We start from the raw sequence: 17,734 nt of genomic DNA, 5'->3' as shown, positions 1-17,734 counted from the left end.
TTCATAAGGTACTTAAAAATTGTCGCCAAATGTCGTCCCGTCCATAACAACTCACTTTCGACTGATTACGGCCGGAATTTTTTATCGATTAAGATGGTCCATACTTATGTCACAGTTTGTATGAGGTAGCATACTATTTACTATTTACAAATTGGTATGGAGCTCAAATACAATGTATACTAATCAGAATAAAGGTATACATTTTACATTTATTTACTTTAAATTCTGGATTGCTGTAATATATATTTTTTTGCCAATCCTGTAGGAGTTAAGGTCTATTCACACACATCAGTTTCGGTGCGTCAATTTTCAGTCATGTCACAGTCAAAAAATGTATTATTTTATGTATTTTCCCTGTTTGTATGACTGTGGGATAGTGGATGCAACTGAGACTGAACTGTGACTCGACTGATGGGTGTGACTCTACCTTTATGGTTGTATAATTTGGGAAAAGAAATGAATCAAGTGATAATGTTAAACCATTAACAACAACCAAGATACACAATTGAAACACATTGAGATAAGCTCACTATTGCATAAGTTTTCATAGACAACTGATAAATAGGGATCGAATGTTAACAAATTAAATGTAAAATGACTACTTAAAGAAGGAAAGAGAGGGAATATAAAATTAAACTTGCCTGTTAGGTAGGGGTTAGAATGGTTCCTACCAAATTAAATTGCTTAGTAAAATTGTCTATCCCATTTTATACTCTATTAAGAATCCTATAACATTGACCCCTGGAAATAACAGGCCATAAACTAAATTGTTATAGTAAAAAGTTTGAATTGTCTTCAATATATGAACCCAAATAAGGGAATTTTAGAAGTTAGCCTCCGGATTACGTTAAAAAATTAGTGCAAATACCTGCTTCGTAGTAATCCTAATTGTTGCTAATGTCGCAACTAGTTTCGACTTTCTTCAAAGTCATCTTTAGGCGTCAAGGATGTCAAAAGGGTGGTCACTTCATATGAAGGTCGTCATTACACACAAAGTACATAAAAACACAAACAGGAACACGGACATTAAAACGTAAAAATGGCACATTTAACACGATTAAAACTAACAAAACGGTAACTGTACTGTAGTAAGGAATGATGTGACACGACCGGATGGATGCAAAGTATAGACTACCGGTCAACGTGGTCGGTCGGTGCGATGATGTCACTCCTTTTGTCTTGCTATCAGTCAGCTTTTGTAGGTCGCATTGGTCTTTAACCAAACCATCCACGCAGACTCTCATCATCCCCATTCACAAAAAATAGCCGCCTACAATAGCTTTGTACACAGATTCCTTTCAGTGCCAATGAGTCCATCTGACTACAACGATGAAATAAACATTCTTAAACACATTGCTGTCGCTAACGATTATCAGAGCAATATTATTGATAAATTAATTCTCAAACACCAAAGAAAAACTTCCCACCAAAATGAAATTTTAAAATATATAAACTTGTCCTGGTCACACGGAGTATGGGAACCTCTCTCACATACCTGCCCCTAGACGGATGAGTTGCATTGGTTGCATTCCAAAACTAACAACCGAGTAGGAGTTCAAACCATGGATCCACCAAACCACAAACCACTACCACCAATCATACCTAACGGCTCACCCCTACAACAATGCCAGACTATCAGAAACAAAGTCTTGTGGGATAAATAATTGTAGATTTGATTACTTTCTATTAAAATGTATTCAATTGGTTTGTGGAAAGTACCGGGTGTTTCAAAATGAATGACCTAGTTTTAACGCTTTATAACTTGTATACTATTAAACTTACCGCTATAAAATACACATCAAACGAAAATGCAACTCAAAGAGTTTTTGCCTTCCAAAGACACATTATTTAACAAAATCGATCCAGCAGAACTGTAGATTTAATTGTACAAAGTTAAAAAGTAATCTCCAACTTTTTTACCATAACTTTTAAATGGTGAGGAAATCGACCAAAGTGGTAATATTTCGAAAGAGAATAAAATTTCCTACAATCTACTATTGTGCATTTCTTGAAAATACTCAATAAATGTAGCCTAAATTTGCCTTAAAATAAAAAAGTGTGAAATTTAATGTTTGCTATGTCTATTGTCTACATTGAAGACGGGATTTTCAATTTTTTTTCATTTTGAGGCAATTTTTGGTATTTTTCTTGAGTATTTTCAAGAAATGCATAATAGTAGATTGTAGGAAATTTTATTCTCTTTTGGATTATTATCTTCCACTTTGGTCGATTTCCTCACCATTTAAAAGTTGTTTGCAAAAACGTCAAGTAACCTCCAAATTTCTAGTGGTAAAAAAGTTGGAAATTACTTTTTAACTTTGTACTATCCAATCTACATTTCTGCTGGATCGATTTTGTTAAATAATGTGTCTTTGGAAGGCAAAAACTCTTTGAGTTGCATTTTTGTTTGATGTGTATTTTATAGCGGTAAGTTTAATAGTATAATAAAAGTTATAAAGCGTTAAAACCGAGTCATTCATTTTGAAACACCCGGTATAGATACATTCCAATATAATTTTTAATGCATCACATTGGACAAAACTAACGCCACAGTACGTTTATACATCAGTAAACCTGTATAATTATGAATAATAAAACATTTGTGGGAGTCAAAATATAACCCAATCTGTTAAAATTAGGTAGTCTTTGGCCCAAATCTAAATTGTTAAGAAAATTGTTAACTAGGAAATGAGAAAACGCTATCACAGTGTATTAAAATCTACAAATAAGTGTGTGAACAGATTTCAGTTTTAAAAAACCGTTAGCCAACTAATAACAAAACTGAAAATCTCAATTGTGCTTCAAACCCCAAAATAAGGAAACCAAAATTAAAATTTGAATTAAGAGTAATAACTCTTTTTCATGTAGCTTTGTACAAAAGTTGAAAATTTTGAGTTCTTTATAGTAACAACCATCCATAGTAAAAAATTTGTGTTTTTTGAAAATTCTTCACCTTCTATCCACTTGCCAGCAACGTAAGTTAATTTTTTATGGACATTTTGTGCTGATAAAACAAACTAATACAACACGAAATAATCCTTACAACGGTATTCTCTACGAGATGTATATTACCGATAACAAAGTAAATAATACAAATATTTCAATAGAGCTAATTCTAATTTCGCCTTTTTTTTATAAAAAATGGGTTGGTATAAAAGGGTTCATTTACTGGTGAATTTATAACTGAACTAAAGGTAATAAATTAAATTATAAACTAATCAAGACACTTGTATGTTAGAGGTGTTTAAACTTACTTTACCAAACTGAAACTAAATATAATTTGTTAATATTAAATATTAAATATAAATAGCTAGTTAATATTTTTTAAATAACAACAACTTATAATACAATAACTTAACAATCTTTACATTAACAAAGTAAAACATCATATCTTTTAATATCTTAGTTTTTATTACATTCCCTGTTAATTTTGCAGTTTGTACTGCAGTCTTTGCTAATACATAGCCTACCTCACTTAGAAATTTGCCTTAATAACAAGTCTAATAATATAGTTAAATTTCTTGCTAATAATATGAAACTTCATTTTGTAAAATAGCCGATATGTGATAGTTTCTTTGTTTGTAATCTAAAACAAATTTCAAAAACGTGGAAATAGATAGCTCAATATATAAATGAAAATTACAATAATTATACCAAAATTAGAACTATTGAATTTAGAACAAACATTACATTTGATTACATTGCAAAAAATTCAATCCTTTTTTTACGAGTGACCAGTAACAGTAAACACACTCAGGATGTCCGAAAGATCAATATAAAAAGTTGTGTCGGTCTTTTAAATAATTTGCTAGTTTTAAATTGTATTATTTTAATGTTTACATATAATTAATGCATCCATCTTTTAGTAAATATTAATTATAATATTGATCCTTTGAAATTATTACACTGTTAAGGCAGTATTTTATCAAACCTGATTGGGTTTTGATAAATTCTTTAATCTAAATAAAATCTTAATTTTGCTTTCTTTAACAATGAGTATATTGGTTTGTGGATTCAACAACTCAAAGTATTCTTAAACACTTTTTGATCTAATACTGATAACAAAAATATTATTATAGAAATTCGTAAGACTGTAAAAACAGTTACAAACACTATAATGAACATTGAAAATGGTTATCTCTTCTAAATGATGATAAAATGATTGTCTAATTTTTGGTTAAAGTTTTTTGAACGTACAGTGACTCCATCTAATCTGGACACCTCGGGACCGAGGCCAGTCCGGATAATGGTTTTTTCGGCTAAACCGACGTCCCCAAAAACTCGTTAAACTGACTGTTTAAATGCATACTGTATACAGTATTTGACTTATATATAGGAGAGCATTGTATTTAGACACGTGATCACTGGTCTCAAATCTTTCCCACGAGAACAGTTGTTTCAGTACCGCCCACTTCCTGCCGATCTAGTATGGTTAAACTGATGTGCTGATACAAATTGTCCAGTTAAAGAGATGTCATTTCCGCCAAATGTAGTCTGGTTAAACCGATGTCTGGTTAAAAGGTGTCCAAATAAGAGGGAGTCTACTGTACGGAGTATTTTATACTATGAAGCTTTATTCCACAAAAAAGTCTTTATGGCAACCAAATCCAAGTATTTGTGCTTAGCTTTCAAATAATTGCTATCAAATCTCGCCTCAGGTTTTTGTGTCCATTTTATCTTAGAAAATGCTTTTTAGTATATGGAACTTCTTTGCTTTACTTTTACAGAACAATAAATGTTTAGTATTGCTTTAACTCTGCTTCTTGGAATACCTATAGAAATAAATTCAATTTGACAAAAAGAAAGTAAAAAATACAAGTAAACTGAAAATAATATCCAGTTGTAAATATGTAACTCAAATAAAACTCATTAAAACTTTAAAAAAGTTTCTTCACGGGTTTAACAAGTTTTCTTACTTACTTGGAAAATTTAATTTCAAAAATGTATTCACTAAACCCATTTGAATGACTATCCTTTCAAATGATTCGCTCAATATTATCTGTAACTTTTTATTACATTTGCTTCTTCTTTCGGACATCCTTGATAGTTCAAAGCAGTTAACATCTTGTTAAATAACTTTAAAAGAATTGACATTTAAGTATTAGTTATTAAAATGTTTTATTTCAAAATAATAATACAACAATTGTTTTTTGGATTAAAATAAATTTAACTTTTCAAACTTATGAAATAACAAAAGGAAACATAGGCTTTCTATCTAATTCTATATTTATATTACAAACACTTTTGAAACTATATGAACAGGGTTACATAAACTTTAATTTTATATTTTAAGTATGTATTATAAATATTGTGCCGTTTACGTGGACGTTTTTCATCACTAGTGAAGAACAAATCTAATATTTTAACGTGTAATCACAAAAATGTGAATTTTTATAATGACACCATTAGCCTAAATTAAATTTTCATTGTCGTTATAATATATACACTTTTTTTGTGTGTAATATTTCAAAGAATTTTTCTCTTCAAAAAATTAGTGTAGTAGGTGTAAAATTTTATTTCTCTACTCACACATTTACTACTAGTCTATTCAAATACTGAAATGATTTGCAAGATGATAATTTGTATAGAAAAAATATAGTTATTAGTAAAAATACTCCTGAATTTAAGTTACTTAAGTTGTTTATCCATATACCCATATTTGTTTGGTATTTATATCAATTAACTGTATAAAAGACAACTAAACAAATTAAATATATTGAAAATTCGTAAAGCAGCACAATAACAAGAATAATTACTAATTGCAGTAGTGAGTAATCAAATTATGTCCTCCAATAATGGCTTTTGAATATTAAAATGTTTTTATATTACAACTCTATCTTGAATAGAGAATTAATTTTTGATTACTTTTGTCATTTCTCATTTAAAATACATTTTTTTAATTCTTAATCCAAAAGAAAATTGCAATAAACAAATTATCACAGCACTGACTAGTACATTTTAGCAGTGGAGCACATTTCAACATGGGAAAAATTAAATGGGCGACTTGAAGGCGGGAGACAAAGGTAGGGAGTGAATGGACTAGCAAAGCAAAGGGTGTGAATGAAAGTCATTTGTTAGTATCATCAAGGGTTTCAACCTAAGATAATGCAAATAAGACAACAAGTCTTGCTGTACTTTGATAAAATATGTTTCCACGTTGGATTCCCATAAAACAATTAATTTTACCAATATACACTATACTTAATACAATATACTTGATTTGATATCAACAAAATCAATTTGTTATTTATATTTGTGTTGTTTTGATTGCTATTGAGTTGAGGGATTAGATTTTGAATGGAAAAGTGGAAAAATTATGATTTTCTGTTAATTATCTAAGATAATTACAACATCCTCCAAAACATAAACCTAGTACTGAATTGTGACTTAAGGATAAAAAATTAATCCAATATTATGGCCAAATACATAAAAAAATGAAAATGTACATTGAACAATCATTTAAAACATCATCAAATATAGTGATCATTTTATAAATTGATTTCTAACAATCCCAGGCTCAGGCTAAGTTCTTCTTAAGTCATTAAATAGTTTTCATGAAATATTTACAAAAAACTCCATTAATATAAACCTTGCATATATGTATAAGAGTCCCCTTTATTTAGCTTTCAAAAGTTATATTTTGAATTAAACCAATGTGAATATATACTATAGCTTGAGAAATTAAATGTCCACTGTACCAAAATTGTTCTTGTAACTCCAAGTAATAAAGATATTTTTTTTTTTCTTCAGCTAAGCTTTATATAGTAGATTCTCGATCATCCGGTCTTCGGTTATCTGACCATCAGTATTATGGGACCTTCCCCGTAGATGATTGACTCCCATCTAATTGTGTTTCCTTTTTCTTGTGGTATGACTGTACCCTGTAGGGTACATCGAGACGGGACCTTTCGCTGCCCCTCACTGTACTCTGAACGTACAAAGTAGTTTTGGCTGTAGCTTCTCCCTTAACCCTAAAAAATAAATTGCCTATATTAAAATCTTTTAGCAGTTCCACTTTTTTAGTCGAGAAAAGACTTTCTCATTGTCTTATCCAACAGCCGTTCTTATTCATTACATTTTTTAAATAATCTCTTTAGATTATCCTTTAAAGAACTGACAATAGGTCTCAACTCAAAGACAGAATTTGATTCTACGAAGTACGCTATAACCTTATCAATAACCCAGAGGCACTTTTTCGGGCCCTGGGACGGAAGAGGTTTTAGATTTGTGGGAGGCACAACTCAAGGTAGATACAGAAGGCGCAATCATTTCTCAGGCCCATAGCGCACACATGCATACCGAGAGCCTGCAATAACCATGAAAACTTGTTTAATAGTGTTTAAGAATTTAATGTTTCAACTCTAATAATATATAGGATGTAACTGAAATATGATAGTATATGTACCAAACACATTGAACTGATAAATAGTCACTTTAGAGGTGAATTTTGTGTTTTGTCATTTTACAAATTTCACATTGGTCGTCTTTGCAAATGTGCACCCAACATTTTTGCACAGTTAATAATGAAAGTATTTAAATGCACACCAATTTTCTTCAGTAAAACTTAGTATTTTTTGAGAACACATAATCATTTCTTTCAATCAAATATGACATCCTTTTCAGTGGGTCTGTTGCCTAAAATGTATCATGAACGTCCTCTTAAAATTATCCAGGTTAACAACAATGCATTCAAAATTAATTTAATTTTCAGAGTAAAGAAAATTAATCTAGTCCTGTTACAGTACTTATTTATAAATTTATTTTGTTACTTCATTCTTAGGTAATCATTTGCATTTGGGTAAAAGCGCGTCAAATTGTAGATTCTGAATACTATCATAGGTTTAAAGAATATTAAAACCAAAAGAAAGCTAGTACTCACTTATTTCTATTGAACATTATTGCTAGTTTGTAGATTTTTATATAGTTTTTCACAACAAATGACTATTATAGAGAATATTTTTCAATTAAAAAGAGGTTTGCTACCTACCTCTTTTGAACTGTTAGCTTGACTCGTCCACATTGGTCGTAGAGGCCTGTGTGTGGAATACATTAAGACAATTAAGGTGGGTACAAGCTGTACAGTTGAAGGATCAACAGTAGTTATTAATATTAATGGTAACACTGGGAAGCCAAAGACATTGCTCCTTTCACTATCTGCCACATTACTAAATTACCATAAACTTAACTACTAGTAAGTTGGACATAAGTGAATGTTTACAGAACAACTCGAGAAATCAAACTCCTGTCTCTCTCAATACCATATAACTGTCAATTTTCAAAAAAAAAAAAACTTTCATTATTAAATGCCAAACATTGTGGTGGATGAAGCATAAAACTCTACATTGCCAATAACCTTTTCACTAAAGTCAATATTCCAAATGTAAAACATCTCTTAGAATAACTGATACATTTTCTGCATTTCCCCCCAAATTCTCACTGATGATTTAAAACGTCCAATAAACGTAGCTAGAGAGCAAAGCAAGTAGGTATAGCTGGTGGGTACATGTCTCCTAGCGTAGGAAGTTTCGAGGGGTTCGCTTCGAGGCTCCAGGCTCCATCCTGTCCCCCATCCTGGACGTTTCTCCGTCCCTAGAACGCGATGATCACCAACACCAGGTAATCTCCTTTCTTAGAGGCTAGTTGACATACAGGGTGTCCACAAAATAGAATTAAATTGATCAGGGATGTAGCTAGGTTGATTAGTACTTGGGGAACAATTGATTTTGACATCCTACCCTCTAAGGCTATATAAAATGGACTGTGATCGAAAACCAAAACCAGACGTAATTATTAAAATCTGGTACGTTTACTGTATCAGTACTTATGTGCTAAATTGTTATGCCCTGAGGTATTGCAATTAATTTTAATTAATTGACTGGATTGACATCTTCTTTAATAGAACTATTTGAATATGGATTTCGTTATACCCTTTTCCTTCAAAATTTGTCTAACTGAATTCAGGGATGTTAAGTAACCATTTCTGGAATACTAAGATATTGTTCTATAACATGCAATAATAATGTTTACTTTCTTGTATCTTAAGGTTTTTGGTATTTGTGCTTGTGGCATTTTAAATTATGTTAAGGAACTGACCATATTCCAATATTTTATATCTCAAGTTGTCCTATTGTTAGAAAGCATCATTAGTTGATACCCTGATGAAAGAATTTCTGGATTTGGAATAAATCTTTTTCAATATCAAACCAGCTGTGTTTGGATTTTAGGACAACACTGACAATATTTAATTTTTGAGTCACTTTATTGTCAAGAAATATTAGACTGTCTGAGATTTGTTGAGGAGTCACACTCTTTATTAATCCAAAATCTTTCCATCTAACTTTAAGCTTAGAACCGCATGCACGTTTTATTGATACTTATTTTATTTTAATTAGTATTAATTTTGAAGTGCAAAGCTTATTTAGTTTTTGTCTACAATACACTACAATACGCTACAATCCCATGTCTCCCTCTAAATGCATCCATGGTTGAAAACAGACTAGCGATAATCGATTGTTTACGCAAAGATTAAATTATAGGTTCCCGGAAAATATATGAATTTGCAGAACAGACGCCAGCTGCATCAAAGATACGAGATTTCTGCAAAACACTGGGTCTTAGTAACTGAAATCGTCTTGGTTTAAATAATAAAAAATGATCTTTTGGTTTCAATAAAAAAATCTTTTGATTTCCATTAGATGATGTTAATTTTAAAACAGCGTTGTTTATTAAAAGGAAATTAGCAAACATTCTAAATTGCATAGAACAAATTGTATTAGAAGAGAAGTAACAACAACAACAAAATCAGTTGAATGAGATATATAATAAGAGGAGTAAAACTTTTGTCATTGTTTAATTGAATTTTTATCAACTGAGTGTCATTATTCCAATGCAAATTTTGTTGAAAAATAATCATTGATAATTTTCCATAACATCGGTCACTTTCTAGCGATGTAAAAAACATTGTTTTTTCAAAAAAATCTGTTATTGATAGGCTACTAATTTGTTTATGCCTGCAATCTAGTCGGTGGAGTTTCCGCTAGTGTGAACTGGTATTTTGCTAGGCCGCAGCAAACTCTAGTCACAGTTTGACAGCTAGATGTGTCACTCATATGAACCTGACCTTAGTTTGACACTCTGTACCACAGCGATAGCTATAGACACTTATTCCCCATGTCAAAATCCTCCCCTAGCTACAGCCCTGGACTTTTACACATTTCCTGTATGAGTGCAAATGTACCTCATTGATACACCTCATTAATGTTGCCGTTAAGTGTGGTGGAATCTACACCAGTAATAATTTACCTATCACAACAACTTTCTGGTGTATTTGAAAGAGATTTAGGCTAGTAGCTGCCCCCATGAAGTGTAGGAAATGTAATATCGTCAACTACAAATATCTTTTGTAGGAAGTGGGATTGAAAGATATTTTTGTGCCCACTTAATCAATGGTTTGTCTATACCAATTAATAAGCTTACAATAAAATACCCCCATGAAGTGTAATGTAATATGGTAAACTACACTGTTAGTAGGAAATGGGATTGAAATATATTCTTGCATGGACTTAATTCATATATGGTCTTTACCAATTTACGAGCTTACAATGAAATGCAATGCTCATATGTATGATTTTATAAGCTTTTTGTGTGAATATACTACACTAAAAGCAGCATTATCATGTAAAGAGAAGAGATGTGAATAACATTATCCAACATCTTTGTAATACACCATGCATCTAAATGGTAATCAACTTCTTCTTCTATTCTGGAACATAGTGCAACTTTTTCTCTCTACTTGCGGTCCTAACAACCCTTACAGTTTTTTGTCTCTGTGTTAAAGGCAGTGTTATTTTAAACAAAGAGAAGAAAAAAGCTTTTTATGGAAGTGTTCCAAACCCTTTAAATGTCTTATTAATATGCTGCTACATTCTGTGTTATGTTCTTTTTTGGTACTAGTTACTATTGTGCAAAAGTTACAAACTACTTTTTGTCGTTAAACAAACCTGCTTTATTCATTCATTCAGTCATGTCAGAGGCAAACTACATCATCTTGTCCTAAATTCTTCTTCTGTGCAATAATTTAATTAGTGTCTTTTATTTATGAAAGATTTACCAATCTAATTTAAGGTTAATTTACATTAAGGAATCACAAGACCGGTTTTATTTGTGAGGTGCATATAACTGCTTAACCTATCTTATTTTCGCTAGACCTATCTTAAAAATTAATGGTTATTAAAAACGTACTGCGGTAGACAAGTACAAAACCTTTTCAGTGACAGACTTTCTGGAAGATTTCCAGTGTTTGATTAACCTTTAGATGTAGGCTTAGCTCCAAGTGGGCTAATAAACTACTAATAAAACACAATCCTATTGAAAAGTGTCAAAATTTCCCAAATAAACTGAAAATGTCCACTTCTTACTTTTAACAGTCACTCCAATACACAGAGGTCATCTTATTTTACCCTAAGTCCTTAATACTCTCTGGTAAACATACTTGCATTTTCACATTTACTAAAAGATTTAGTGTCACGTAAAGGTATATAAAAATGGTTTTGTGATCTTAAAATTCAACGTAGGAGCTTGTAGAATTAACAAAATAAATATTTTGAGACACGTTTTGATTTAAAAGAAACTTAAGCGCTTAATTTGACTTAAATGTTGATATTGGCTGAGCTTGCTATTTGTTTGGTTTATCTGAAGGATTATTAAGTATAATCCAAAAGTATAGAAACATATATGTCACATCCAACCTGTAGACTAAGCAAATATGTTGATTATAGATGTGTTTATTCAAAAAGGTTCATCATAAAATTCAATTTACTCATAGATCCCAAATATAAATAAGACACCCAACATATTTTTTTTCTTTTTTATGAATAAGAATGAATATATACTGGTTTCCTACTAAGATTAACACAAAATATTGTTGTGTAAATTTTAAAAACTTACAGTTAGTTAAAGAAATTTTCAAAATTTTACTAAGATATCTTAATAAACAAGTAACCTATAGCAATTAGGGTAACATGGTGGAGGTTGAGAAGAATCTTCGCATCCAATATTAGTAGAAAAACTTTTCATATTTTATATTATATGCTATAGAAGGCAAAATCCTCCCTAAAATCCCACTTACCATGTCTGCATCAGGACATTTAGCAAATTAATTCAAATATATCTTGTTTAAACGTTTGATCCACTTCATTAAAATCTAGAGATTCATTCGATTTTTTACAAGAGTTGTTGTACAAGCAGATACATTTAAATATCACAATCTGAAGAAACAGTGGTTTGGACTTTTGGAGACTCTTAAGCAAAAAGTGCAGAGTTGTCAACCCCATATTTAACATTAAAGACTATGGTAATTACCTTGTAATTACTACCTCTGGAGATATTTGCTAAAACACAATGAAATTAAATTAACAAATTGGTTGAAATGTGTAAGATTATGTGGAAAATTAGGGGTGTGACATGCATGTTTCATGAAAGGCGATTTGTTGAATAGCCATGAAAATCTTGGCACTAGCATGGTTATTGATGTATTACACAACTCTAATTTTAAAAGTATTTGTGTGGCTAGTCAACTTTTGTCTAACTTCATTCCTTAAATGCACATTAGAAATCATTATGTTAAGATTGTTGTGTTGTGTTGTTACATTCATCAGGCTTGCTAATGTCCTGTTTATTGTATTGTATTCTTTTTATTATCTACTTGTATATAATTTTTTTTCTCTTTTCTAAAGGATCTAGGTTTTTCATCCTGATCCATCCAAAATTATATACTCAAATATTGTCTTCATAGTCCCCAGTCCAAATTGCTAGTTCATTTTTATCATTAGTTTATTATTCACTTCTTATCCCTTGTAATTCAAAACTATTCTCAATTATTTAATTCGTTTCTTCACTGATTAATAATTTAAATATAAAATTAATTGTTACCGCTAGTTTCAATATGCATTAAGAAGTCTTCAATTAGGGCCAAGTAATAACGCGGAGCTCTAAAAATGTGGGCACAAATTAATACAAAATTATATTTTATTTAGTGGTCTAAGATTATTAAAAGTTTAAAAATGTACGCCAGCTGCATGTACTGTATTGTTTATCAAGTGTAATTTTGTCTTTCTTGAACTTCAGTAGTTTTAAACAAATAATGAATGTAAGAAGTTTGAAAAAGTAAGGATTATGGCAATTTCAGTTGGAAAATTCTTCTTTTGAGTGAAGAGGTATAATTATTGGAAAGGGAATTAATCTTCTTGTGAAAAACAAAAACATTAATTTATAGACTCTGGGTCAAATACCTCACTAATAGCTGTTTGCTATTTAATGATTGACAATTTAACTTTAAATCACTATTTGTAACATATTACAGTTTGAAACCATTTTTTAAAATTCATTATTATCAAGTAAATTTTAATATTCTAAACAAACACTTCGAAATACAATAGAAAACTCATGTTACTGCTCATCAACACACATTCTTTCTGTAATAATAAACATGCTGATAAAATTCACTACCAAACAGGTTTAAATATAGAAACATTTTGTTTATGTGTTTTCTTAACTGTAGCCTTCAAGTGTATCAATTGCTATAGAAAATAGTTAAAAATAAAAATATTCAAATACTTAAAATTATTTGAATGACAAACTAAATTTTCTATAAATTTTCTAAGATATATCTGTTTTTTATTCAAAAGTTAAGATCAATAAAAACTTAACTGTCACTATGTTCTTTTTGGTGTTTTAGGGAGATTATTTCGATGAACTTGGAAGCAAGATAAACCCCTTAAATTTTCAAAAGAACCAACAACAAACACAACAGCAGCAGCAGCAGCAACAACAACAACAGCAGCAGGGCAACGCTGGACAAAACAAACCTGCTGCCGGTACCATTAGTGGGATGTTAGCTGACTTCAGCAGAGCACTTGGTAAGTATATTATTGATATTTCTGGTTTGATAATTGTACATTGGCAGTGCAGCCTGCTCATATGTTAGTATTTTATATGTCATTATTAATTTTGGTGCTCTAATAAGGATAGCAATAAAAAAAAACTATTTATAGAGAACTGTGCCTATTAGATTTTAGCATGAATGAAGATTTTATAATTACAGTAGAGTTCCGTAAACTCGGCGTAATGTGGACTGGAAGGGTGCCGAGTTTGTGAAATGATGGGTTATCGGGGAACTAGGGTTAAAAATAAGAACAATGCAATTTTAAAGCGTTTAACCACCTTTCTTTATTTATATTTATATTACAAGTCAGTATTAAGTCATCAGATATAGTACAACAATCCTTGGTACGAGTTGTGAATGATTTTACTTGCGCTGACTTGAGTCCTTGTTTAACTCGCATTAAAAAAATCACTAATTATTTGAGCCAGGTGATGGCCGAGTTATCCAGACTGCCGGGTTATCGAGTACCGAGTTTGTGGGACTCTACTGTATCTAATTTGTAGGACTACTAGTCTAAGAGCCACATAATCACCTTCTACTGAACATATTTCCTGAGAAGAAAGAGAGTTTGTATCCTATTGTAAGGAAAATTGTAACTCGGTAGCTCAGTTGATAGCGAGACAGACTATGAAACCAAGGCAACTTAAAATTTGCTTATGGAACTCATTCTTCAACCGTCTTGGCTCATCCTTTGCTTTTTATTTTTTATTGTTGTCTACGCTAGAGACATTTTCCAGAGTTATCAAAGAGAGTTCACAAACTCTTTTAGGGAAGTGGTCCAAACGTGTATGTTTTGTGGATGTGTTGGGAATTGAACCCATCCATCCCGCACCAAAGTTCAAGACCCTAACCACTAGGCAAGCAACATACCCAATAACATACTTTGCTCGATACTTTCCATACAACGTCGGTGATTATGTTTGTCCCAACTCCTTAGTGTTGTATGCGGATGATACCAACCATTATGCTTTTTAAGGGCTCGTCTGAGGTTGTTCAGGAATATGTGTCTTCTTCAATTACAAATTTTGATGACTGGCTTTTTAATAATAATCTTCTTTTGAATCAGAGTAAAACTAACTATTTCCAATTTCTAATATGAAAAAAAAACTTCTGCATTCAAAACTACGATTAGGCTATCTTCAATAAAGAACTTTCGGAAGTCAAGTTTTTAGGCGTTGTGAAGGATTCTCAGCTAATAACCACATATTTCATATATTTGTGGTCGTTTGAGCAAAGTGAGTTTTGACTTGAGAACATTTTTTTCTTTCCTTGATCAAAAATAGGTACCTGATCAATGTTTACAACGGATTCTTTCATTCTGACAGAGGTTTTAGGAGGTTCCACATATGCAAACAAAGCATTTATGGAACAGAAACGAGATTTTTGTATTTTATCTGGTCTCCCACCCATGCACTCTTGAAGGGGAGTTTTTGAAATCTTAATATTCTCACGCTTTCTTCTCTTTTTGTTTTTAAAGTATTCCTTTTCATCAAGCATAAAATTGGGTCTCTTCTTCCTGTTTGAGATAGACATAGGTATCCCACCAGGCATGGATCATATCTTTTTCTTCACAAATCTCCCTATCCCTGTCTGAAAGATAACTTTTCAGTGGGTGTAAAGATGTTTAACTGTTTTCCAACCAGTGTAAAAGAATGCCATGACAATAAAAAGTTTAAACAATGTTTGAAAACATACCTTGTACAAAAAGAACCATATAGTTTAATAGAATTTATGTCTGGCTGATTGTATCTACATGTTTTATATGGCATTGTGTATCTTATTTATGAAATCTTATTATTCAATTTGACAACAGATGTAGATTGCTCGATTTGTAAAAAATGAGGTGCCGGAACTGTAACTTTTGTTAATGTGATTAGTACCTATTTATACCAATATTTTTATCATTCCAAAAGAGAGGTAGGTACTGGAACTCCGTTCCGACGCATATCGAGCACTGGATATATATGATTTTAACAAATTGTAGGCTTATCTATTCAGAGAATAAATTACTATGACAAAGGCCCTTGAATCCCATGTGGGTGTGAAAATTCCATAATGTTAAAAGAAGTCGCCAACATCTTACAAAAAAAATCCAATTTGAAATTTTTCAAACTCATTGTCATGCTTTTCAGGTTCTGTTGCTTCAACGATTAACCACTGAAAACAATTTGTAAAGTGCAGTTGGCAATTTGCCAGAACAATGGTACTGTAAGGGTTTACATTTTACAAATCCCTCAGTAGACAGCTTGCGAAAATGGTGACATTTGGTTACTAATTTGATTTTGTCATAATTGTTTGCTAAATATTATTCTTCAGTGAGAGAAATCATAATATTGTAAGGGTTTGATTAAAAAAAACAAAGTTTATGAATCTTTGTTGTTATCTTACAAATTTCTGTTTCACAGGACTAGGAGGAAATTCACCTTCCAGACCATCACCAACAGAAGAGAGATTAGACTCAGAACATGGTCAACAGTCTTCCCAGCAATATGCACAAGATTATCATTTCAATAAAGATAGGCAAACTCAGCAACAGCAGCAGCCATTAAGAGCAGGTGATCCGTTCTTTAACAGAACAACATCACAACAACAAAATGCAACACAGCTGCCACATGCAAACCAAATAGACTTTCAATCAAATCAGCAGCAAACACAATATGACAATAAAACTCTTCAGCAACAACAATATCTAAGAACACAACAGCATCTTCCTCTGCAAGAACAACAACTCCAACAACAACAACTGCAGGCCCAACAACAACAGCAACAACAGCAATTCCAACAGCAACAACAGCTGTTGCAGGCCGAACAACAGCTTCAACAGCAACATAAAAACCAGCAAGTACTTCAGCAGCATCAACAGCAACAGCAACAACATCTGAACATGCTTGTGCAGCAGCAACATCAGTTGATCTTACAACAGCAAAGACAAAAGCATCAGCTAGACCAACAAGATGGCTCCTTCAACAAGCTCAATTTGGACTTCAAAAGATGCAACATGAGTATCATCCGATGTTTGCACAAAATCTAACTCCACAGCAACAGCAAATGTACCAGCAACATATGCAATTACAACATCATGCACAACACCTCAAGAAGATCAGAAGATCCCTGCCCAACTCTTCTAATCTTGCCTTGGAATCTACTCTTACACAAGGGCAACTACAAAAACAGGTACAGACACAGTTAAGTTTGAATATTGGTGGTTGATGAGTTAAAGCTGTGTTAATCAGCAAATATTTATTCAATTAATTTAGGAATTTAATTTGTAATGGACTGTTCTGTAAGTTTCTTCTTGTTTTTAAAACTAATGTTTTTTTTTTACTAAAATGAACATACATTTGAATTTGGAGGTTGATAAACAATTCAAAAGACAAGATATAAATTTACATTTAACCAAAATGATCTTTGTAAAAAAATGTCTGTACTTAGTAGATTCATTGTAACCTTGAATAAATGTACTCTAAACTGTTTGCCTAAATATTTTTTTACAGTTTTCTTGAGAAAATTATTCTAATTTAGTGATTAGTATAATTAACCTAGCAAGTTGTTTTAAGTCTGTTACTGACCAGAGAAATAATTTAAACACATTTTTAACTTGTGCTACTAAACTGTATTTTGAACCACTTGGGCATTGGATGATACAAGTATTTGTTCTAGAAGAAGGACCTCAATGTTAACGTTCTCGGAGGAGCGTCGCTAGGGTCAAGTTTGGGTATGCAGCAAGTAGGTTCTGGAGGATACCTGACTCAAGGGGTGCTGCTGGGGAACCAGTTGATCAGTGGAGGACTG

General features: G+C 31.7%; 2 protein-coding genes across 2 annotated transcripts in view; both read left to right on the top strand.

Moving 5' to 3' along the window:
• Nucleotides 1–16,928, top strand: part of LOC128998850 (putative transcriptional regulator cudA) — a gene marked incomplete at its 3' end in the record, with an annotated part of 99,951 nt that extends 83,023 nt beyond the window's left edge. Inside the window, exons 8-10 of the mRNA XM_054425207.1 lie at nt 8,515–8,616; nt 13,736–13,916; nt 16,348–16,928. Of these exons, the coding sequence (XP_054281182.1) occupies nt 8,515–8,616; nt 13,736–13,916; nt 16,348–16,928 (864 nt within the window). The remainder of the gene's footprint in view (nt 1–8,514; nt 8,617–13,735; nt 13,917–16,347) is intronic.
• Nucleotides 16,920–17,734, top strand: part of LOC128998849 (uncharacterized) — a 1,618-nt gene continuing 803 nt past the window's right edge. Inside the window, exons 1-2 of the mRNA XM_054425205.1 lie at nt 16,920–17,116; nt 17,603–17,723. Of these exons, the coding sequence (XP_054281180.1) occupies nt 16,934–17,116; nt 17,603–17,723 (304 nt within the window). The 5' untranslated portion in view covers nt 16,920–16,933. The remainder of the gene's footprint in view (nt 17,117–17,602; nt 17,724–17,734) is intronic.

Source organism: Macrosteles quadrilineatus, unplaced genomic scaffold, assembly GCF_028750875.1.
Source record: "Macrosteles quadrilineatus isolate MER2022 unplaced genomic scaffold, UCM_ALF_1.0 Scaffold_7__1_contigs__length_78375512, whole genome shotgun sequence".
NCBI lineage: Eukaryota > Metazoa > Arthropoda > Insecta > Hemiptera > Cicadellidae > Macrosteles > Macrosteles quadrilineatus.
Note: the sequence above shows the minus strand (reverse complement) of the source record. Positions and strands in the feature narration are given on the sequence as shown.